Source organism: Pollicipes pollicipes, unplaced genomic scaffold, assembly GCF_011947565.3.
Source record: "Pollicipes pollicipes isolate AB1234 unplaced genomic scaffold, Ppol_2.1 Scaffold_4295;HRSCAF=5057_pilon_pilon_pilon, whole genome shotgun sequence".
NCBI lineage: Eukaryota > Metazoa > Arthropoda > Thecostraca > Pollicipedomorpha > Pollicipedidae > Pollicipes > Pollicipes pollicipes.
Window position 1 is genome coordinate 17,412,609 of NW_023596461.1, and position 24,356 is coordinate 17,436,964.

The 24,356-nt window shown below is 54.3% G+C and overlaps 1 protein-coding gene across 1 annotated transcript; it reads right to left on the bottom strand.

Annotated features, from left to right (window-relative positions):
• Wdr33 (WD repeat domain 33) lies at positions 1-23,839 on the bottom strand. Its single transcript, XM_037220288.1, is given in 14 exon segments — positions 1-17; positions 2,731-2,810; positions 3,205-3,346; positions 7,670-7,900; positions 8,488-8,720; positions 9,215-9,324; positions 10,512-10,635; positions 11,771-11,897; positions 13,264-13,361; positions 19,542-19,693; positions 20,052-20,294; positions 20,296-20,322; positions 20,541-20,784; positions 23,568-23,839. Coding segments are annotated over 13 exon segments (1,809 nt in total). The 5' UTR covers positions 20,766-20,784; positions 23,568-23,839.
• Between the last annotated feature and the right edge of the window lie 517 nt (positions 23,840-24,356).

The window sequence follows — 24,356 nt, forward strand, 5'->3', positions numbered from 1 at the left end:
TCACCACTTTCGCCCACCTGTTGACCACGGCCTGTTAACCACTCGGTGGACGCCGCCCGGCCTTAGGAGACTGCAACGCCTGATGTCGACGTTTTGTTACTAAGATATGCGAGTATGCGTGCTCAAAGCTACGTTACATAATTTGCGTCACTTACCAGCTCTGACTGAATATTGGACATATCCAGACAAACATGGCTTGGCCATGTTAACACTAATTGTTGACCCATTTTGATTTATAATGTACGTTTACGGAATCCTTGTTATTTCTGTACAACTTACATAAAAACTCTGACAAAGCTTCTGAGTTCTGTCGGTTTAAAAAACTTCACTAGATCATTTCAAAATGAAGAGTACCGGTAATTCATTCCACGCGACTCATTTAACGCGCGATTTTGTCGGTTTCTTTACTGTACACTTAAGGGCAGACTTGATCTTGCAGTAGCGTGTAGCCAATGTTCCAGTTAAATAATGCAAAAGCGTGTGATATATATATATATATATATATATATATATATATATATATATATATATATATATATATATGTATATATAAACATGCTCTCAATAATAAATGAGCTATATCCGGCGATTTCCTGGGGGCTTTTGTACTATTATGGGGCTATTTGTCAGCCCTGAGCCCCCCCCCCCCCTTGTCAAGCCTTTGGCTGCACCCCTGCAGTGTAGCGTGTTTCCCCAATTTTGCCAAAAGGAGGTTTTATCCCCCCCCCAAACTTGTCTGCACAATTAAAGTAACCGGTTTGTGCCTGGGGATGGCTGGTGCCGGAGGCGTGTCACCTGGCATCTGCAGCGTTATATAAAGGAATAATGCGTGAGCGCGGTGGGATCGTTTGGACGGCAGGTTGAAAGAACGATCGCGTGGCGAATAAGTGGCCAACACCGGCACGAGTCAGTTTATTACACGCCCCAGCAGAAAACAACAACCATCACTCACCCCTCTGCAAAGTTCGCGATCACTCTGCGACGCCGCAGTGAGATGTTTCCGGACTTCTGTGGTTGAGTTGGTGCGAGAGAACTGATGGAAGTTGGCATTGCAATCATCGGATCCAACCTGCCTCGCAACCGAAAGTCGACGATAATTGCATCCGCATCCCGGGGGGTATCGTGCACGACATGAACAAAAAACCACTGAATGCAATCCGGGTAAGAACTTGAGGCAAGGGTTGGTCTGATCGTCCAGTCGGAGCAAAACCGCGAATATCGTCCATATCAGGTCAGTGGGTTCCATCTTAGATTGTTTTCGCTTCATGTACTTAGGCTGGCTGGTGACGGAGGTGAGTCACCTGGCAATTGCAGTGTTATGTGCAGGAATAATCGGTATATATCATAATGATCGAAGATAATATAAAGTATAACATAATGCATAATATAATATGTAAATATAACATAATCATCGAATACCTTCATTGCGGTGACGTCATTCACGGTGTAATTCAGTGCTCATTCAGGATAAAAACTTTGCGCATTCACATTTATTTGCCGCCTGTGGAATGAAACAATTTGAGAGAAAGAGCTCAGATCTCCGCAGACCTGTAGCACTAAATACTAACTAGCCAAGTATGATCGCATCATGACATCCACACCTCGAAGAACACAGGCTCGCCATTACCATGTTAATCGTGCCGCGAATATTCCACCGAGCAGAACAACCTGATAGCGGTAATCACGTCGATCACGAACAGCCAATCCATCAATAGAAGTCGCCGCGACCCCTCCTGGGCCCCCGACCTCGGCCGCGGCCGCCGCCACGCCACCCACCCCGCTCCTCTTCTCGGAAGTTGCCACCCCTACCGCGGAAACCGCCGCCGCCCCTGCCGCCGCCCCAGCCGCCCTCCTCCTGATCCTCGCCCCTCCAGCCGCCGCCGCCCCTGCCGCCGCGCCAGCCCTCATCCTGAGGAGCTCCTCCGCCGCGGCCGCCTCCCGCACCCCTCCAGCCCTCCTCGCGCGGCGGCATTCCACCGCGTCCGCCGCCGCCGCCGCGCCAGTCATCCTGCTGCTCCCCTCCGTCGCGTGCACCGCCGCCGCGCCAGCCGTCTCGACCGCCGCGCCACTCGCCCGCCGGCGGTCCGCCGGCCGGCAGCGGCGGCGGCCGGTCCAGCAGTGGTTCGTCGCGCTTCCCGTCCAGCTCGCGGGGCCCGCGGTCACCGCCGCCGAAGCCTCCGCGCTCACCGCCGCCGAAGCCTCCGCGCTCCCCACCGCCGAAGCCTCCACGCTCACCGTCGCGGAAGCCTCCGCGCTCACCGCCGCCGAAACCTCCGCGCTCACCGCCGCCGAAGCCTCCCCGTTCACCACCGCCAAAGCCTCCGCGCTTTTCACCGCCGAAACCTCCTCTCTCACTGCTACCAAACCCTCCACGCTCACCGCCACCGAACCCGCTGCGGTCGCCTCTGAACCCGCCGCGCTCACCGCCTCTGAACCCGCCGCGCTCGCCGCCCCTAAAACTGCCGCGATCGCTGCCCCTGAAGCCGCCCCTGCCGCGTCCGCGGAAGCCGGCGTCGGCCGGCGGGTTGCCGTCGGGCCTGACGCCGTCCGGACCTGGCCGCTGCCCCTCCTGGAAGCCGTTGGGCTCGGCCGGCGGACCGAGCTCCGTCTTGTCCCGTCCACGCTCCCAGTCCCGTCCGCCGCCGCCGCCTGGCCGGCCGGCCGGCCCCTCCAGGTCGCGTCGGCCGCCGCGGCCGCCGCGGAAGCCGCGCGCGCCGTCGGCGCCGCCGCCTGGCCGCAGTTCGACGTCGCGTGCGCGCTGCTCGTCCTCCGGCTTGCGGTCGTCGCTGGCGGCGTCCCTGACGCCGCCCCTGACGCCGCGCAAGATAACAGTGTTAGTACAGGAGCCGGTTGTCCTTCGCGTGCACGATTTTCAACACACGCACACACACACACACACACACATGATTGGCGCACACACACACACATCATCCAAAGGTTATCATCTGCATGCACACGGGAAGAAAATAAGATACGCTTGACATGGACAGGGCGCGCCAACGGCGTGAAAAAACAATCGGCAAATCTTAAAATGTTGAAGAAAGGGGTCATATTTTTCCATGGTGGATCCATGACGTAGCAGCTAATACAGTATTGATACAACGCGTAAGTAAATTCCCTTCGCCGAGAAAGAAGCCTGCGTACGCGAACCGGATAGGATGCCAACAGAGCAACCCACGTGGCGGGAATGGTCCGCCCACTCACCTGTCCTGCCAGCGCCCTTTGCCCTTCCAGCCGTCCTCCGCGGCCTTGTCGCCGGCTTTCTCGTCCTTCCAGTCCTCCCTGTCGCGCTCTCTCCACGCACCTCTGCCCCGGCCTCGCCAGCCGCCCCGGCCGCGAAAGCCGGCTGCAACACGGGGCGCAACAGCTGTCACCGCCGCTACCACCTCAAAAGGGCTGACGTCGCCGCCGCTACCACCTCAAAAGGGCAGCCACCACAGCCGGCACAGCCCGCCGCTGGAGCCGCAGCCTTCAGAACCAGAGAGGCACAAAAGCTAGCGCGGCCGCCGCAACACGCTGCAGTGCAGGGGTACATGAGCTCCACGGCTGCAGCAGCTCGCTGCGCTATAGCGACTGATGCTGCCACCGCAACGCTGAACCACGACAACACACCCACCCGGGCAGCCAGAGACCATCACACAAAATGAAAGCAATGTATTTAATATTTTTGGGGGTTAAAGGCAGCCACGTAAAATTGTGAATCGCTAGCAGAAGTCCACCGGCTATGCGTTACAGGATGTTTAGTATGTCTCTTGGCTTCATCTACCTTGGATATGCTTCCCGACGGATCTTGCGATTCCGATAGCTTGACCATTTATAAAGAATGATCGAGGCGAGGTATTCGTAGCAGGATAAGAAATATGTTTAGACTATCGCCCTCGTCTAGGGTGTAAGTATTTACACAACGTTTCGGCCAGTTTATTTCCTGGCCGTCGTCCAGAGTCATTGAGCCCCAAGAAACACTGGATGCGGTTCAGCTTTCAGTTATCTAAGCAGCACATCCGTATTCCCCCCCCCCCCTTGGAATTGCTTGAATTCACAGTAGGGGTCCTCTGACTACGAGCACAAGGGTTACCACCGAGCTGTGAGCTGCTTTCCTGTTGTTCCAGGTTAGCTAGCTGCTCTCCTGTTATTCCCGGTTGGCTCGGTGTTAGAGCGCTCAACTTGTAATCAGAAGAAACCAGTTTGAATACCAGCATATCCAAAGAGAACTTCTGGTTTTGATGCGTGCATGGCTTAACACGCGCGCAGGCGACGGCCAACTTGCCCCTTCCCCGAAGGTTTTTGAGGAATGGTTTCCGCGCGGCGCAGCGTACGAACGTAGCCGAGCAGTTTGGTATGAACAATTTAGATTATCTTGTAAGGTCGCTAACCCACGGCGGGTCAAGGTAAGGCCATGGATTAAGCAAATATAATTTCTATCGTTATCTATCTTATTCTATCTAAATATCGGTCAATCTGATGCAACAACGAAGTGTTAGACGGATCCATACATTTCCGAGATAGTTTCTTAGGCAACACAACAATTGATTGAACGAAGTCCATTAACCTAGGGTCACGCGCGGACGTCAGACCAGGGTCAAAACCAACCTGTTTTATTACTGTAAAGCTCGCTATATCGAGCAGTTTGTGATGCTTCTTTAAATCTATTGATTACAGGAACTGTATTACGCATCTCCATCGACCACCTACACGTCAGAATAGGTCACTGACCTGAAAAGGCCCAGGTCAGCATTTATTTTTGGGGTACCTTCATCTTTGACGCTTATTCGAATGCAAAGCTTAAAGCAGTTTTGGATAATTTTGGTCACCGTGACCTTCTAAAGGTCAAACAAGGCCGCTGACTTTAAATGAGCACCAGTGGCCTTTTGATAAGAACACGTTTCCAGGTCCTGGGGAACTCTGAATGCAAACCTGGAGTTTGACCTTGTTTGACCCTATCTAACCCGAAGGTCTTGATCTGAGCCTCAAATTTTGCCACAAGTGAGTTCACGTACAGGCCAATACACACTGTGAATTTGGTGCCTCCAGCTTTCTTAGTTTCTACGATCTCAGGGGGCCTAATTGACCCCCTACCCAAGCGAAGGGCATTCAACGGGCCACCCGGGCGCGTTTTAAACCAGAACAGCATGCAGTACTTCTCAAGACGTCCAAAACGCCGCGTGGATGCGCACAATGGGGGGGGGGGGGATAATCCGAGCAAATAGACTATCCATAACGCTGGCCACATCTAAATTTTATTTTTCTAGCGGGTGCCCGCCATCACCACGCGCCGCAGTACATACTCAGGTACGATGTGCTCGTCCAGTGAACGCCAGGTCATTGGACCGGCACGGTACGCTGCAGCAATGGTGAAGGAGAAACAGAAACGAACCTTGCTGATAGCATGACAAAGCGACACAATTATGCAACAGTTTATTAGAGCGGTACACTGGTGCAATCAAGTACCAATTAACACTCGTGCCCCATCATTAATTTCCGTACTACAATGGCGTATGCCACTAGAAGTGCTAGTCTTGGCGCCACTTCAAAGCTTTTATCGCCATGGGGGAGGACGAAAGCACTGCAAGACACGACGTCGTGGTTGCTCCAGTCCTCACCAACCTCCGCCGTGGACACCAGTTTCGGAACCACCAATGAAATAATGGTATGATCTGGTGCACGGGCCGCAAATAGGACCCAAAATAGCGCGCGGTGCCGATTTTACATATTCGCCGTGCGGATTATTGCGAGGAGGTTAGAGATCAGTGAGTTGGCATGGCATCACAAACTGGCTGGAAACTCAGTCGGCTCCAAATAAAATCTGCGTAGAAAACCTTACGAATTTATTTTGCTGCATCGCGCCGTTCGCGATACAACAGAGGGGTTGCTCACCCTTCCCTTCCCACTGACCTAACGAGAATCGAAACGCCGCCAGCGAGCCCAGAAGATCTCACTGAAGGAATCGAAAATTGTTCGTGACTACATTTGATAACAGTGTACCACGAAATAATGTCTAGGGGTAAGCACGAGCCTTCATGACACAGCGGGTGGATCAAAGATCTTAACCGAAAGGTGGTCATCGTTCCGCCGCTGTTTGCCGAATCGGCGGTCGCCTACTCCCCACACACCCTCATCTCACACTGGTGTGATTAGTAACGGCGACGAATCTGACAACCCACACCACATGAGAAGTCTGAGTTGGGAGAATCTGAACACATCAAAGCTACCGTTTTATAGGGCAATCTCTTTAACTCCAATCTCCTTAAACCACACGTGCCGGTGGCAAAGGAATCGCGCCACCAGAAAATCGTGTTTGAGTCCGATGTAAAAAACCTACAGCATGCTGTGCCTATTTATGTGGTATCCTGTTCGCTGGGCGTTTTGCAGTCACTCGCTGAGAGCTTTGTTATTACGTCTTAACTGAGCCGAGGACGATTCGAGAAGGAGATAGTAATTCAGGATTAAAAAAGATTTGCTCCCCTAAGCATCCATTTGTCTTATGCAACCTTTCTAGAAGGTCTACGAGAAAAAACGGAAACATCTTGGCAGGCCCGACCTTTTGGACGGGCAGCTTTAATTGTTAAAAAGCCACCGCATGCATTTACATAAAAGGCCAACACCAAAATATTCTTCGTCCACCAAAGCTAACTTTCAGCTCCGCTAAAAGTGACATCAAACATAACCAGGAATAGAGAATTCTGCTGCAATGTTCTTCAGCCGTCACAACGCCTGCCATGCTGCACGATCCGCATGAGCACATAACCGGAAACAGATAACACCTGCATGCATGTGGTCGAGTTCCTGGAGCAAGTCATTTCACGAAAAAGGCGAACAGATGCGCCCCGGCAGGCCCTTTCTTCGCCGGCAGTATGCATGTGGGCTGGCTGTAGCCGCACTTCGGCGCGCCCAGCTTGCAAATGCACCAAAGATCAGGTAGCTATCATGTTTACTGGAAGCACAATCCGCACATACCCGCTACCCGCGATTGTCTGTGAAAGGCGGTGTATTAACACCGCACATGGAACACCGAAGCAATGAAGACCATGCGTCCGAAATTGAAAATGCTGAAGCACAGGAAACCTCTGCAATTTTAGTCTCCAACATGCAAGCCTGCATTCATAAGAACACTGAAAGCGAGAGATGGCAAGAAATATCACGAACAGAAAACAGGTATGCTATCAGTGCTTCATGTTGCTCGAGCTCTCAGCATGCACGTATTCATATACAAAGCCACTGACTACCAGAAGTACACTGGAATATCACGCGCACATAATGGTAACGCTTTGAATGCACCAGCACTTCACGTTGCCTAACGTGTTATAAATAACACTTTGGTCTGCTGAACATCGGGCATTGAAAAGTTTATGAGACAGGCATTCCACGGGACAAGATCCCAGCAGGATCCCGTCGAGAAACGACGCCAATTGATTGTTTTCTTGGCTGATGAATGCTTTGCAAAGTTTTACGATATTGCAGTGGAGCAAGGACAGACACTTAATCTTGCGTCAAACAAGCACGGCGCCAGCCCCTCCTCCCCCCCCCCCCCCTCTCGGAAATCCCTTATCAACATATTCTCACAGCGCACGTGAAGAAACATTTGCCTGTCATTACCACCTAACTCCCGACCGACCGCACCATCCCCGCCCGCGGTCAAATGGCCGAACCTGCGCCGGGTGCCGGCACTCACCGCGCTCCTCGCCCCACTCCGGGTTCCAGCGCTCGTTCCAGTGGTTGGCGAAGCGCCAGTGCGGGCGCCGCGGCATGTAGCGGCGCCCGTCGGCCGGCTCGTGCGGCTCGTCCGGCCGCCGCTCGCCGGCCGGCCGGCCCGCCGGCGGCTCCACGCGGTCGTCCGGCCCCATGCCCGGGATCAGCGGCGCGTCGGCGTCGGCGGCGTCGGCCGGCTCAGCGCCCTCCTCCGCTGCCGGGTGGACGAGCCGGGTCAGCGGACGGGCCAGGTCAGGGGACGAGCCGCGTCAGCGGACGGGGCGGATCACGCGGACAAGCTGGGTCAGCGGATGAACCGGGTCAGAAGAAGACCCGGGTTAGTGGGCGAGGCGGATCAGCGGACGGAGCGGGTGAGAAGAAGGGTGAGAAGGGTCAGCAGAAGAGGACGGGTAACCGGACAACCCAGGTCAGCGGACGGGCCGGGTCAGCGGACGGGCCAGGTCAGCGGAAGAGCCGAGTCAGCGGACGGGCCGGGTCAGCGGACGGGCCAGGCCAGCGGACGGGCCGAGTCAGCGGAAGAGCCGAGTCAGCGGACGGGCCGGGTCACGCGGAGAAGCCAGTCGCTGTGGTCAGGCACACGATCAATACACAGTCACCGGGGAAAACGCCGCCCGCACACCCCGTATCGCCGAGCACCGGAGCCCCAACGCAAACCGGTGAACGTCTGCCATGCCGCGCTCTCGCACCTGACCCGCTCAGACGTCTCGCCAGTCCTGCTCCGTCAGCTGACGGCGCCTGTCGCCTACCCCACCCGCCCTCCGTCCGCCGCCGTCGGCGTACCTGGCTGGCCGGCGTCGTCCGCAGTCGGCTTCACCACAGTCGGCGCGTCGGTCGATTCGGCGATGTTCAGGTTGTACTTGTCCTGCATCGAGTCGCCGGGCCGGTTGCGCGTCCAGAACTTGGTCGTGTGGTCGTTGGAGCCCGAGGCGAGCACGTGACCCAGCGGGTGCCACGACATGGACCAGATGAGCGAGTCGTGCGCCTGCTCGATGCAGCCCACCTCCTTATCGCAGCTGCAGGAGGCCGAGGCAGCGTCAGAGACGGCGGGACAATGCCAGGAGCGATGTCAGTGAGAAAAGGGACCATGTTGAGTCTTTGAGCAGGTCAGGGTCTGCAATGGCACAGGGTGTCCAGTAGCATGCTATCCACCACAAGACATAGGTTCGATGGAAAAAGCTGGTGCGAAAGGACGGATGCTTGGAGCTGACTAGAAGTGAGCATTACCAAGGACCGCGACATAACGGCTGAGTTCCACAACACTGTCACTGCTCACGCGTACAGACGACGAGTAAGCGGCAGCGAAACGTGAGCCCAACCAGAGTCCTTTCCGTCAGAGGTCGATCACACCTCGCATTCCGCCAAACAATCATCCTCAGAGCACACCGTCGTGACAACAGTAGGGACAAGAGCCGCGTCCGGGCGGTGGGCGCGCCGTGACCGGCCGCAGTCGCCGGCGGCCACCTGCCGCAGGGCGGCGGGCGGGGCCTGCCGGCGAGCCCGCACCCACCCCACGTTCCAGAACATGAGCGAGCCGTCCGAGCCGCCGCTGGAGAAGAGCGTCTCGTGCACCGGGTGCCAGGCCAGACTGGCCGCCTCCTTCTTGTGGCCCCGGAACACCTGCAACGGGCGACGGTCAGCCGGCGGGACCTACGGCGCTCACTGCGCACCGCTCGGCACATCCCCGGCTCTCCGCGCTGCACGCTGCTCCCGGAGCGGGCAGCGGCAGTGAGCACCTGCGGCCGCTCAGTACTTACTGGCAGGGATGTGGTTTCTCACTCAGTAGGGCGGGGGGGGGGGGGGGTTCTCTCTCGACCGCAAAGTTGAAGAGAAGGTGGCCCAAATTCGGCGGGAAATCCGTTTGCTGGTGTGTTTTGGGGTAAGATTGACTCATTTTTATTGTCTAGCCCTCCACAAAGAAAATCATTACTGCGTCCCTGCTTTCTATCATATCCACACCCACCCACGGCGTGTCCCAGCCGCACCACAGAGCAGCAGCGGCGGAGGCGACGGAAGCATGACATCACACCGGCACGGCCAGGCGCGATGTCCTTTTACAGCGCGCGCCTGGCGGTACCCGACGCCGGCCTGCAAACACGGGCCGCACTCCTTACTTCTGCCGATCTCAACAACCCACTGCCGATGATCCGTGTGTAAATCCAGGCTTCGGTCGAGTGCAAGATTGGAGGCCCCGAGCATCCCTGACCTGCTGGTGACCGCGCGCTTGAAAAGGACTCGTTCGTCACGTGACTGACTCGGTGCCTTGTGTGGTACACGTGGTCATCGTGAACGTTGCCTTCGTTTTGTGAAACGGACCCAATATGACTGCAATATGACCGCACTACGACTGTGTTTGCGCCGCCCGCATGAGGCGGCGATCGAAAGCATAAGCCTACGGATAAAATATCCCACCGAGGCTCAATGGCAAAATGACACCATATTCGAGCAGCGAACCAGCGCAACCAAATTGCATAACCCAATGCCCGCGACAGTGATGCTACAAAAGTGGTGACAGTCACTCGTGTTCGCGGTCAAAGCGGTTACATCAAGTCATTCAGCTACTATTTCTCAGCAAGCCTGAGTTGTGTATTATTGTTTATCGCGGCGGTGTCATAAGGTTTGCCCTTGGCTATGGTCAGGCCTTTCACTCGTCTGTTTTTGTCCGGGCTGTTTGCGCGGACGGGGGCAACCGCTCGGCCAGACCGGCGCGCCAGAGGTGAGCCACGCTTGGCCCACCTCCGGACGCCGGTGAAGGCTGACCGCGTGCCGAGAGAGCGGCCGAGGCCGGCCGCGCTGCTCCACCTCACCTGCACCTCCTGCGCCAGATTCCTGATGTCGAACAGCTTGATCAGGTGGTCCCGCGAAGCCGTCAGCAGCCAGTTGCCGTTCCTGTTGAACTTGAGGTCCATCACGGTCGACTTGTGCGCGTGTCTGTGAAGGGGCGTGACGTCACACCAGGGCTGCCGGAGCTGGGGCTTCCCGGAGTCACAGCGATTCCGCACGTCCACAGAGCGGAGGTGACGACGTAGAAGGTTGAAACTGTTTACGCTCGGACTCCAGGAACTGGCTTCCAGCTGGCAATGAGTTTGTGTAAGCGACTTCAAACTAATTTACGGCTAGAATTTCACACTGCTGCCCCGATCGGAGGAGTCGTGGAGCGTAGAAAGAGACCCGAGACACATTTCCCAGTACAATTAGCATGCATGATTTGGAACGGCAGTTGGCCCCATCGATGCTATGCTTAAACGCGAGCAATCGTCCACCAACGGCGTGTTTGAAGGCGAATACCAAAGGTTAACGTGCCAATAACCATCGTTGTTGACAATTGAGATCAGCTGCATTGCAGCACGCTTAGAACATCGTCCGGCATAAGCCCTGACACACCACAGGCCCCGCGATCGGCGGCGTTATCAGATGCCGACAAACAAATACGCTCGTGGCATTCGACACCGCAGACGCGGATGTACCCCACCGCGACAGGCCGCCGAACGCCCATGACTGGCCACGGCGGGGCAGCTAGTGCTCACGACCGGCCACAGCGGGGGCAGATGGTGCTCACGACCGGCCACAGCGGGGCAGCTAGCACCCGAGATCAGCCACAGCGGGGCAGCTAGCACCCGAGACCGGCTACAGCGGGGCAGCCAGCACCCGAGACCGGCTACAGCGGGGCAGCCAGCACCCGGTACCGGCCACAGCGCGTGCAGCTAGCACCCGAGACCAGCCACAGGGGAGGGAGGCAGCCAACACCCGAGACTGAATACTGGGGGAGGGAGCGCTCGAGATGGGCCACAGGGAGAGGGGGTAGCACCCGAGACCGACCACAGGGGAAGGAGGGGGGGGGGGGGGGGCAAGTGCCGGCGTGACCCCCAGCGACATCAGCCCGGCTTTGCGGCTCACCCCACTCGCGGCAATGTAGCGCCGGGCGCTGATGAGCCGCTCAACAAGATGGCGCGGTGCAAAGGTCGGGAGCCGGCCGCAAGACCGGCGGACGGTGCGGAGGAGGAGCGGCGCTGCGCCAGTGGCGGCTGACGAAACACGCCGCCGCCGCCAACGCCGGGACACTCACAGTGTGGCGAGGCTCTGGCCCGACTTGGGGTCCCACAGCCGCACCGGCTGCTGGTTGTCCTTGCTGCCGGAGACCACCAGGCCCTTGTGCGGGTGCCAGTCGCAGCACTTCACGTCCGCGCCGTGACCTGTGTGAGGCGGCACGGGTCAGGTCACGCCGCCCCTACACACGACGACGCCTCTTGCGGGCGTTAAGTGAAACAGCTCCCATCAGTGTTGTAACTCAGGGGACCAGGGGTCAGCTCAGGTCACGTGTCGTCATGTGATTTCAAATTGGGATAGACAGGCTTCTAAGGGAGGCCGCTAAGATAGTTGTTAGATAGTTTTAAGATAGTTGCCTGGCAGCACCTTGTCGTTGTGCTATCATGATTTGCCTGTGATTAGATGTCATTCCCGATATTCTGTAGTTTGCTTTGGCGGCACGGCGAAATCACTAAATAGAGCATAGCAAGAGCGGCAGTAGAAACGTATGCAGAACAATGCTAACAATGCAGCGCTTAACCACAGTGGCATGGTCAGTGTTAAGAGTGACAGCACCCATTCCGTGAACCGTAGGTTCGTCGCATCCGAATGACTGGCATCCGATAAATATTCGGCATGCCGCTGCGAGCGTGTGCGCTTTGGTCGCCATTTTCACCATCAAATTCATGCAAAACGTCGCCGACCAGAGCCCCGGCCGTGACTGGCAGCCGCGCACACAGCGTGGGCTGCGTTCCCTCCAGCCAGCCAGGGCTTTCCCCGCCCACCGCCGGACGCATCACGCCATCCGACGACCGGCGCGCACCGGTGGCCGCCTGCGCGTCACCGACGCGAGCCCCGTCCGCGCCCCGCCGCCGTCCCCGCCGTCAAACAGAGCCGGCGATCGCGGCCGACAGGGGACAGGCGGCGGCGCAGCGGCCGGTCCCGGTCCGACCGGTCCCGACCTCCCACTCCCCGGAACGCCGGTCCGGCGTCGCGTGGCCCGGCTCGCGCGAAAACACGGCCCCGTCGCGCCCCGCGGCGCGTGGGAATTCCAGAACATTCCCAACCGGGAGCTGGGTCAGCCCCGGCGGCAGCAGAGGACAGCGCCGAGACATCTACCGGCGAGATGGTGAACTAGCAGCTGGCGCCAACCGAGCTGGCGCAGCCGGCGCTCATGAGAAGCAGCGTCGCTGGGGCATGTCACCCACCACGCTTAGCGGTTAAGTCTGGTGGTGACCTGTTTCCCCACGTGTGCAAGAAGTGACGGACAGGTACAATTACGTGCGCAAAGATATCAGACTCTGAGGTGAACTTGTTGAAATCCCAAGATTCTTCTGTGGCGATATCATTTCTTCCGACATTGATACCACTAGGGGGCCCCAGGGAGTTTCTCGCACCAAGCATGCAGTTCCGCACACCTTGGGAAGCATGGTCACGAGGGCCAGCACCCAGACACCACGCCCGGGTCGCCGGCGCCGCCGACATCGGGGACGACCGGCGGGGCCGCGCGCGCCGGCGCGGGTGCACGCCTACCTCGCAGCACCTTCTCCTCGTAACAGCGGATGAAGTCCCAGATGCGCACGGTGCCGTCGTCGGAGCACGTGGCCAGCTTGTGGTCGGACGGACTGAAACTGGACACCGGGCCGTCTTAAGTCACGACAGGCGGCGGCCGGCGCCCGGGGTGGGGCAGACATGAGGGGGCACGGGAGGGAGCAGTCACCAGCCTGGGCGGTGAGGAGGCACGGGAGGGAGCAGTCACCAGCCTGGGCGGTGAGGAGGCACGGGAGGGAGCGGTCACCAGCCTGGGCGGTGAGGAGGCACGGGGGGGGGGAGCAGGGAGGGAGCGGTCACAGCCTGGGCTGGTGAGGAGGCACGGGGGGGGGAGCAGTCACCAGCCTGGGCGGTGAGGAGGCCCGGGAGGGAGCAGTCACCAGTCTGGGCCAGTGAGGAGGCACGGGAGGGAGCAATTACCAGCCTGCGCAGTGAGGAGGCACGGGAGGGAGCAGTCACTATCCTGGGGCACTGAGACGGCACGGGAGGGAGCAGTCACCAGCCTGGGCAGTGAGGAGGCACGGGAGGGAGCAGACATCACCCTGACACAATGAGAAGGCACCGGAGCCGGCCAACGCTGGGGGAGGGAAGGGAGCAGAGAGAGCGAGCGGGCGAGACTGGGCAGGAAGCAATGAGGACGAGTAGGGCTGGGGAGGAGCAAGGGGAGCGCGCAGGCACGACTGAAGAGGAGGCATGAAGAGCGAGCGGGAATGGCTGGGCAGGAAGCAAGAGGAGCGAGCAGGCATGTGTGAGGAGCAGACAGGAGGAGCCCGCAGCCAGGGCTTTGGAGGAGGCAAACGAAGCGAGCAGTCAGGAGCTCGTGCTGCGGAGTGGGCTAACAGAAGCGAACAGCAGGGGCTCTCAAAAAGACATGAGGACGAACTAAACGGTCACATTTGACGGCAAGTAGATTCACCCCCACGGGTCAGCTCGCGACGCAGGCATGACAGCACGCGTCACGCCATCAAAGAGCGGCCTCCATGGGCAGGTAAGTGACGGGACGCCAGTGAAGGATGGACGGCGCGGACGACCAGAAGTTTACCCCTACCCGAGCGAGAAGAACGAAACGCTGCCGGGGCGGAGAGCACCGGCGACGGAGCAATGGCAGGCGGCGGCCAGCACCGAGGGAGCGGCTGGAAAGAACATTACAGCGAAGGGCAGCTTCAAGCGCTGCTCGTGATGGCGAGAAAGGCGCCAACGCTGCGCCTACGACGCCAGTGACCGAATGAAGTGTGGATTTCAGCCACCTACTGCGGGTGTAATGTCCGAGCACTGGTTATCACCGTGGCAGTGTAGAATGGTATCCGGATGCTGGCCCACCCTGATTGGGAGCGTGAAAGGTGCCGGCCGGGCGAGCGTTAGAGGAGAATTTACAAGCCACCTGCACGGTGCACCACCCTACATATAGCCTGCGACAGGCAGTCCCGAGCAGATGGTGCCTCAGATCCTACGAGCAGTTCGGACTCGTCTCGCCTCTTTACGGACTACGCCATGGGGAAGCGGAGTCCGTAATTACTGAAGGAATGTAGTATCATGGCCTCTAACATCAAGACCAGTCTCAGACACTTGAAGGGAATGTTCCACATTTGAAGATAATGAGATAACCATCAGATAAGACAAAGTAAGTATTAAGTAGTAGTAACCTTACTATTACCCTTAATTCCACATTTAAAGATAATGAGATAAACATCAGATATGACAAAATAAGTATTAAGTAGTAGTAACCTTACTATTACGCTTAGTTCCCCATTTGAAGATAATAAGATAACCATCAGATATGACAAAATAAGTATTACGTACTAGTAACTGGAAAGCACTCCTCTTGACAATAATTTTTCTTTACGATAACATGCTTTTCGATACGTCATTGCTTAACTGTGTGACCGTGCATTACATAACACCGATTGAGAGCTTAATGACAACCGTTATGTCTGGAAAACATGCGCACGGACACCCTATATATTGGTGTCCGTGGTCGTTCCACCATATATATGGTGGAACGACTTGACTATTAATGTTTATTGGCCTTAATCGCCACATGGCCAATGCAATGGCAGGATTTGAATGACATTCATTTTGGGTTATGGATGCCTGTACGACCTTGAAACAGTCTGCACGAAAAAGTCTGCACATCTTCGTGGGCGTGGAGCTCAGAAACTACAGGGGTTTAGGTCTCAAGAAGGTCAAGGCTGTGAACCGTACCACATGTTCTTCAAGATGGCTTCATAAGTTCAAAGCTCCATACAAATGTGAAGCATTACCTCCAAATCTTAAAATTGCACTTGATGGAAACATATGTCGCCTGCAGTTACAATAAGCCTGGGTATGGTACACAAGGGCGGTTAACGCGGTCGGATCACAAAGGTGACGCCACGTGGTGTCAGTTGTTGGCTCCGCACCAAGATAATGATGATCATATTTACCTGTCTGTATGAATTAGACAATTTAGAGGAATTTCAATCACCCTGAGTCAATTATGTCACTTTAATTGATTATATTGACTGAATGTATGGCGTGCATCGGCTTCCACGGAAAAACGGTGTCGATCCTAACTCGGGGTCCAAAATGTACAAAACTGATAGCTTAGCGTCACCTACGGTAGCAGGCCGGACCTTCCTTAACAGTTTCTGTTCTACGTCACATGCACGCTTCTATTCACCCACCGCTGATACAGGCGCATATTTTATGGAGCATTGTATTTTCACTGGTGGGGATAGTCCAGTAACGAAGAGACTGGACGTGGAGGACTCCCCTACCGCCTTTAATAGGAGAGTCCAGTAACGAAGGGAGTGGAGGTGGAGGACTCTGCTACTGCTCCTAATAGGGTAGTCCAATAACGAAGGGAGTGGAAGTGGAGGACTTCGCTACTGCTCCAATATACGAAGCCTTTAAAAAAATTAAACATTCTGGTTGCCATATATACCTAGCTTTGTTTTCCTCTCATGGTGCACAGATGGACTCTCCACACTATTCGGTTAAAGGAATATCCAGTTTTCCAATGTTCTTTATCTGTCTCAGAATGGTTTCTGACGGGAAGGCAAACCTTCATGTCTTGGAGGGCATCCTGCGCGACTGGGGAGGCGTTTGCTCTTCTATCTTATGTGCAAACATGGCCAATATAACCTGGTCTGATCCCATAACGCATCCATATTTTGTATGGAAGTTTTGTTCCACGGGTGTTCTACGGTTCGAAACTAAAAACACCCCGCCATGTCAAACGGCGTCACCCCACACCCTGTTATGGCGTAGCCGGCTCGTCTGAGCACCTACGTCGAGTCGCAATCTGCGCATGCTTCCTTATCGCTGTACAGAAGAAGAGTGGTTACCCTGGTGTTTCCCACCTGAGCCCCTCTGTTTACCGACTAATGACAAAGTCCAGCCCGCACGCGAGGTGTCGTGCAGAGCACCGCGTCAGCGCGGTGAGCGGCGCAGCGGTGCGGTCGCGAGGGCTTCGGAAAGAGCAGACCACAGCTACAGCATGGCGTGTAACAAGGCTTGCACCGGCTGAGAAAAGGCCGCGATAAGAAGGCTTAGAATGTACCCCGGATGCTGTCATTATCGCCAGCGAGACAGCCCCACGGGCGGCGAAGACATCCCCGCACCCCTTCTCCCTTTTGAAGAAGGGACGGGGTTTGGGCGTGGACCCTTCTCAGCCGGTATCCTCCCATCTGACCCATACTTACCGAAAAACAACAGATTTTCTGTTTTCAAAGAGTCTTTGCGAAGCCTGCTCTCCAAGCAAGCTTCTAACATACACTTTGAACGTAATCCGAGCTGAAATAATCGTAGACTACTGATCAGCGAATTATGCGCGACGGTCAAGCATACATCCACGTGGTGAGCCGACGGATGCCGGACAGGACTTCATAACGGTAGGAATATCCCACAGCTGTGAGATCTGGATGGCATCAAGCACACCTGCCGCCAGTGCACATCACTCCGCTATTGGCACAAGCCTACAGTCGAGCATCCCCACTTTACAAACATCATCGCTTTCCAAATTGCGGATCCGGCAGGCGTCGACCCATTGCCTCGCTTTTGTCGGCTCCAGTGCCCAGTGCGGCGGCCAGGAATGTAAATAAAAACGGAAGTCATTCTAGCATTGTTTACGTATAAGGACTGGATGGAGCCACATCACACGCTTTCATCCTCCCACTATTTAATCGCCTCGGCTTATACCTTCACCACGCCGGGATTGAACCGCATCCACTCGGCACGAGCCAGCCTATCCTTTCTGGGGCTCCTAAATCCGCCCAAGCACCACTGTACCTCCGTCTACCGCGGCCATCCGGCCGAAGGGTGGCCCTCGCGGTCCGCGGCTCCCGGCCCCGCGCGGACACCGGCGCATCCGCACCTGTTATACGGCTAGCGGTCCGAGCTGCGGCGTGGGGTGAACGCATTGTCACTCCACCCGCCATCTCTCCTCACCCCAATATCCGCCAAATAGTTGGCGTTTCAAGAAACCTCCGTCCTAACCAGCCAAGACCGCGACCAGGAAAGTAAACTGAGCTAATGCCAGCGGGCCTCACCCCGGTGCGGCGCTCGTGTGCTGCCGGGCCGTCAGAAGCTGGCGCCAGCTTACTGCGGCGGCCGCGTCTGCCCACTAACGCCGGCGCGACACTGCTGCCGCTGCAGGGCGACGCTGGCTGCCGCTTTAAAGCCTCGCTTCGAAGCGCACCAGGCCAAGCGCCTGAGCACCACGACAGGCTGGAGGCGGTACGCCAGCGTCAGTCACCCCCACTGGCAATCTAAAATGGTGTCTACTCTGTTGCGCTGACAGCCCAGATGTTCATTACAGTCGGCGCCAGTCCAACATCTTCTTACCGGACAACAAAAAGCGTCCAAAACAGTCCGCAAATGCGAAATCCTTACGCGACACTTACCAGGTGGACGGAAATACCAATTAAACACCATCCAAATGCCGACAATACAGTCGGATGAATATGTGTATCCGCTGACTAACGATCATAAACCTGGCAAACTGCGTGTGCGCAGCAGACAGAGGAAAATCAGGGATTGACCCATATACACGTTTGAAATATAACTTGCGCCTTCTGTTCTACACAAACCTTGTAACCCAGCACGTCTTGAACAGGAGCCTATTGTTCGTGTTGTTCTGAATCGCGCTAACCATAGACATCGTGTTTGTTCGAGTTCTACGGCGAAACTTGTTCCAATTTACGTCCGAGGCAGGCCGCTCAGAAACCAGAAACAAAATTTTTACGCTCCTGAGTTTATTTGGGAAATTGACTAGAGCAACAAGTCACCAGGTACAAGTACGTTAAATAAACTCATCACAAGGTATCACAAGATATCACAGGTATGGAGATATGGAACACAATAGGCCTGGGTATATTTGTGGCCAGCACACCGAGCAGCGCTGCGGAGAAGAGCTGGCTGCCCACCGACGCCGGCTGGAAGGCTGCCGTTCCAGGGTTTCATAGCATCTACCTGATAGCCTATGCGGCGACCAGGCTTGAAAGTCAATGCTAACCATGGCGCCCACTAATACTTAGGAGACTTCAACAAATGGACTCCATCTTACAAACCTGGTAGAGGTGAGAGAAACTGCCTCGACCAGATTTGAATTTCCCGGCAATCTATATCGAAAACCAATTAGGAACTCCATGCATTGATAGTGCCTTACAGTTACTGCCAAACGTTGAGACTGCCCAAGCAAAACGCTGGGTGCAACACCGACCCACACAACTCCAGTTAGAAGCCAAATTGCATCTGGAAGCCTGGGAAGCTATCCGGACGCAGTCCCGGAATTTGAGGCTCCAGAAATGACGCGGCGCTACGGCGCAAACGGCCCCGGCCCGGCGGCTGGGACCAGTTGCCCGCACCGGCAGCTGATGGGTGGAGCGGGCGGCGGCCGCGGCGCGCCGGTCAGTGTATTTACATCGCAGCGACGGTGGCTGGGCCAGGCTAGGCCCTTTCCAGCCAGCGGTTGTTTATTTAGACACACCACTAATTCCCACACGGGCCGGGGCGGCCAGCGCCGGCGACAGCCTACAGCACAGCGGCCGCCCCCGCGGCGCACAACACTCACGACCGACTTTGTACCACACCGCCATCCCCCTCCCCCGTTCCCGACGTGTATTTGCGCTGTCCGCCCCGTGGAGCACGCGCGGCCGATCACAGACCGCGCCAGGCGGGCGGACGGGCGGGCGCAGGTCAGGTGAGGTCAGGTGTCAGGTCACAGGCCGACGCCGCTACATCGCCGCCGCGCGCCCGCCGCCCGAGCACGGAATAGCTACCTGATTCCGCGCAGCGGGTCCTTGTGCGCCTGGAACATCTTGACGTTGTTCATGTTCATCTGCCAGTACTTGACATAGCCGCCGTGGTCTCCGGTCACCATCCACTGGTCGTTGCGAGACCACACCATGGTCCGCACGGGGCTGTCGTGCGCCTGCCGGGTTGGCCGGGCTCGGTTACGTCGGGCACACAGCGGGGCCGGAGGAGGCGGCGTCGGGCCGCCGAGAGAGGCCGAGCGGCGTCCTCGACAGAGGCGGACGAGAGCGCGGCCAAAGCCGCCGGCCACGAGCACCGCTCCAGTTCTTAGCTGGCACGGAGAGCGGCTCAGAACGACCACACAGCACCACACACCACGACACGTGCAACCCACCCCCTCAAACCAGTGTGCGGCATGATCATCTCGCCGTTGGCACCTCAGCAATATCACCCGGCACGTCCCCCCCCCCCCCCCCCGCTGAGGGCGGCTGCACGGCTGCAAACGGCGGTGGTGGCCGCGGCTCGCCCCGGCTAACCTGTAGGATGGTCTCGAAGTTGAACGTGAGCCCGTTCCAGAGCGTGAACTCGCCGGACGACGCGCCTGTGATGAGGCGGCGGCCCTCCGGCGTCCAGCCCAGGCAGAAGATCGGACAGCGCATCTTGTTGGTGGCCGTGCGCACGAAGCGCGTGGTGACGGCGTTGATCGGGTTGTCCGGGTAGCCGGCTGGTGGCAGCAGCTCCGGGTAGAACAGCACGTCGGGCTGCAGCGCCGGCCGGTCCACGGCGCCGCAGCAGACACAGCCGGTCCTGTCGGAGGCGGGCGGCGGCGCCAGCGGGGGTCAGCGGGGGCGGACACCGCACAGCAGCACGGCCCCTAGTTGGATCATCGACAGCCCCGCATGACCGGCAAACAGGAATGTGACTGATTGCGCGCAGTCAGGTGTCCTCCCTACATCCCCAGAGCACACAAGACACGTGCGAGCACACCCACAGCGCTTTCACACCGTCTCGGCCATTTGACCCACCTCGATGTACTTCATGACGGAGCAGTTGTAGTCGACCGTCTTGCGCATGGAGCTCTTACGGAGTCGCTTGCCGTCATACTCCTCCTGATTCATGGTGGGCTTGCCATTGTACACTGTCGGCGTGTAGCCGCGGAAGTGCGGCGGCTGCGGGTTGCCCGAGCCGGCGCCGCCGCCGGGGTGGTACTGGAACGGCGTCGACGGCGGCGGCATGCTCGTCTGGATCATGGCGGCGTTGGACGGAACACTGCCAGCAGACCAGGTGGCCGTCAGACTGTGTGCTGCTACAGTTGGATGGCAACAGTTCAGGGTCTGCTCATGGTCTGTGATAAAGTGACTTTTACCTTGTCTTCTTGGGCATCACACACATATTTTGTGTCCAAACAGTTGGTGTGCAGCACAACAATGCTACGGCAAATTATGATTGTTGAATTGAAATCAGACCTCTCTGCATGATGTGCATAGAATAGACTGTAAATGACTGATCATAATCTTATTCTTGGTCACGACACTCAGAAAATTATTGACCAATGCCTAACTGGTGATGGTATTTCATGGTGGTGTTGGTGCTGCAGTCTCACACCTTGCACCACCAGCACCACCATACAGTGTTTTGCTTTGCAAAGTCTGAAAAATGGCAGCAACAATAACACCATGCAGTGCTTTTCTTGGCAGTGTAGCACTGCAGGCATCACTGCATCATTACAGCATGAAGGAAAAAAATCCATAAAAAGCTGGATGCCAAAAAAATCAGGAGGCAAGTTCCAGTCCTCTACATGTCTTACTCTGAAGGAATTATTTGGTAATACAAACTTTCTCAATGCTTGAGGTAGAAAGCATTGCATAGAACCATAAGTAATTTGCTTTCCAAATTCACTAGAACAGAATATGTTTTTTGTTGCCCTCTTCGATCATACAGCATAGTTTGAATGGTGCATAGCCTTGACATCTTAGATGGCATAACCTCAACAGATCAGAGGACAGTTACCTATAGATGGCACCAGAAGTAAACCAAAGGTAAGAAGAAAAACAAATGAAAACTACATGAAAAACTGCATGAGAAGTACCATGTCAATATATGTACTGCTAGTATATATATATATATATATATATATATATATATATATATATATATATATATATATATATATATATATATATATATAATGCAATAGTAGTAATTGGGACTTAAGTGTACTTCAGCTGTGCAGTCATATAGGGCCCTGACATGCCACAAGAAACATTTACAGTTCTTTAGTTTACTTATATTAAGGCATGCCTGTCTTGCAATACTAAAACATAATCCTTAAAATACAGGAATAAAAATGGCAGCCCCCACACAGTAAATTCTGAGATGGTTCCTTGGGCTCTGGGTACCCATTAACTGCACATTCATATGGCTGCAATTTATTAGCAGCTGATACTAACCAGACAGAAAATGTTTGCTAACACAAAGCAGTTGAAGAACTCAAAAACCTTGGAGCTGGAGTAAATGCACCTACTAAAAGATAAGAACATGATGAGTGATACTCAGGTGGTCAGGTTTGCACAATTCTTTGGGGGCAATGACCAAGTACACTTCCAGTGGGGAAAGTGGACAATGTCCTGTCTGCCATGTGCCAACTGAAACTCTGTAACAGGCATTTCTGGGGTATGCACTTCAGTATAATCTTGATGCCAAAGGTCAGGTCAAAAACATGCCAAAGGCAAACATGTAACATCTGGGGCTAGAGAATTTACAGACAGGACAACAGACAGCATTCCCTCCAAGTGAACTTTGCCACTAGTAAATGCAACATTCTGCATAAGTAATGTCCTAATGCTTGGCAAAGCAAGTTTATGAACAAACAGCCTTATACTGTAAAATTGCATTTGTTTCCAGGACTATGAATGGGTATAACAAAGTGTAAGTGCTTGCAGGCATGTAGTTAGGCCAGTTTGGCATTAATTCTCACTTGAGATCAGGTTAAGCTCATGCCATAAAAGGTCAACACAAGGGATAATGGTTCAGCCATAACATATATGTTTTGATAATATGAGACAGATCTATGCAGTGCAACTTCTCCAGCAAGCAATCTGATCCCTTGGAGGCAATGTATGATAAATATCAGGTAGCCTCACTCCCAAACTACATGATGATTTTGATATTAGCAAGGATAATAGCATCTGAAATTTAAACTTACTATGGAATAACTAAATAGGATTCCCACCTTAAACATTCAGTTGGTTTTACTTTTTCAAAGAATGGTTGTTTTTACTAATGTGGCAGAGCTTTTACTAGTACACATTAATTAGTTGAAATAACATTTAGATTTTGCAAATCCAGTCTCCTGGCAAGATATTTTCTGCTTATATCAAGCTGCATGCACTTTACTCAGGTGCATTTTTCAATGCATGAAACAGTTGTGATGACCTCAGGTGTGCAGTGATGCTATTCAAATGCTAGTTTACTAGGACCTAGAGCAAAACACTTCTTATTCATAAAAGTATGCAGATAGGCAGTGAAAATCAAATGACATTCTCTTTTAATTTTTTATCTGACAATAAAATTCATGGGACAGATTCTACTACTTTTCCAACTCTCAAACCATGCCAGACTGATGATCTCTTTGGGGCAGAGGCTGGGCATAAGTTAAGACTGTGGACACAAATAACCAAATCTGACAGTAAGGGCAACATGCATCCACATTATACAAAACTTCTAATATCACCAAATGACCAAACTGGTGGTGTTCAAGGATTTAGGGGAAGAAAGCCTGACAATTTTGCTATAAATGATATTGATTACTATCCAATGTGTGTCCTCATTGTAATGGAAAAGAATGCCATCCTATTTGTGACTGAATTACATCTGTTCATTACATCTGTGTGTAATTACCCACACATCTTGTAGGCATGTTTGCCATGGCTTGCAGGCTGGCACTTCCCCAATGGAATGTGGGCAAGGTCGAGTTATGCCATATGCATGGCATTCACATAATTAGCACTAGCAGAAGCACGATTCAGTGATAACCAGCTGTAGGTTGTTACCTTTTAAATCATCTCATCTTCCAGCAAGCTCAAAAGTACGATTCATAAAACTACCGTTTCTTTTCACTCTCAGCCATGGCGCACAGAAACACCGCAGATACAGCAAGAACGCTTTGAAAAAAAAATGGAACAAGTCTCAAAATATCATTCAGGTACAGGCTTCCTCGATACAACAAGTGAATACCATCCCACCCCAGGCGCAAGCAAATGATATATGTATTTGAACCCAGATGATCGTAGAAAATGGCGCAGAAAGCAACTGGCATGCAGACTTTCACGCTCGCATCAAGCTGATAGCAGATCCATATGAATGCAATGCTTGTGATAAATCAGCTGATAGTTCCGTATTCCGGTTTTTAACTGAAAAATCTCTCAAATTTTAAGAGATAAGTATAAACTTACAGCGATTTGAGAAAAAATAATTGAATAAAAAATCAAGTCTCCAAAATCTTTTGGCTACTGCAGCCTATAAACTCTAACAGTGACAGCTACATGTCTTATATCATCTTAAGCAAAATTGCATGTGAAGCCTTTGTAATACAGTCTGCCCAAACAAAAATTTTAAGTTGTTTTCCTTTCAGAAATGAAATCTATCAATCGAACAGACTATCAACGATGAAAAAATGGATGTTCGGACTCATTCTAAGCATAACTAAACCAGATGAAACTTTGGCCAGTCTGTGAAATTATTATAAAATACTCTCTTACTTGATAACTAAAATGATAAGGTATTCAAGGGTAAAAGTGCATTTCAAACACAATTAAAACATTTGCATACATCTCGGATTA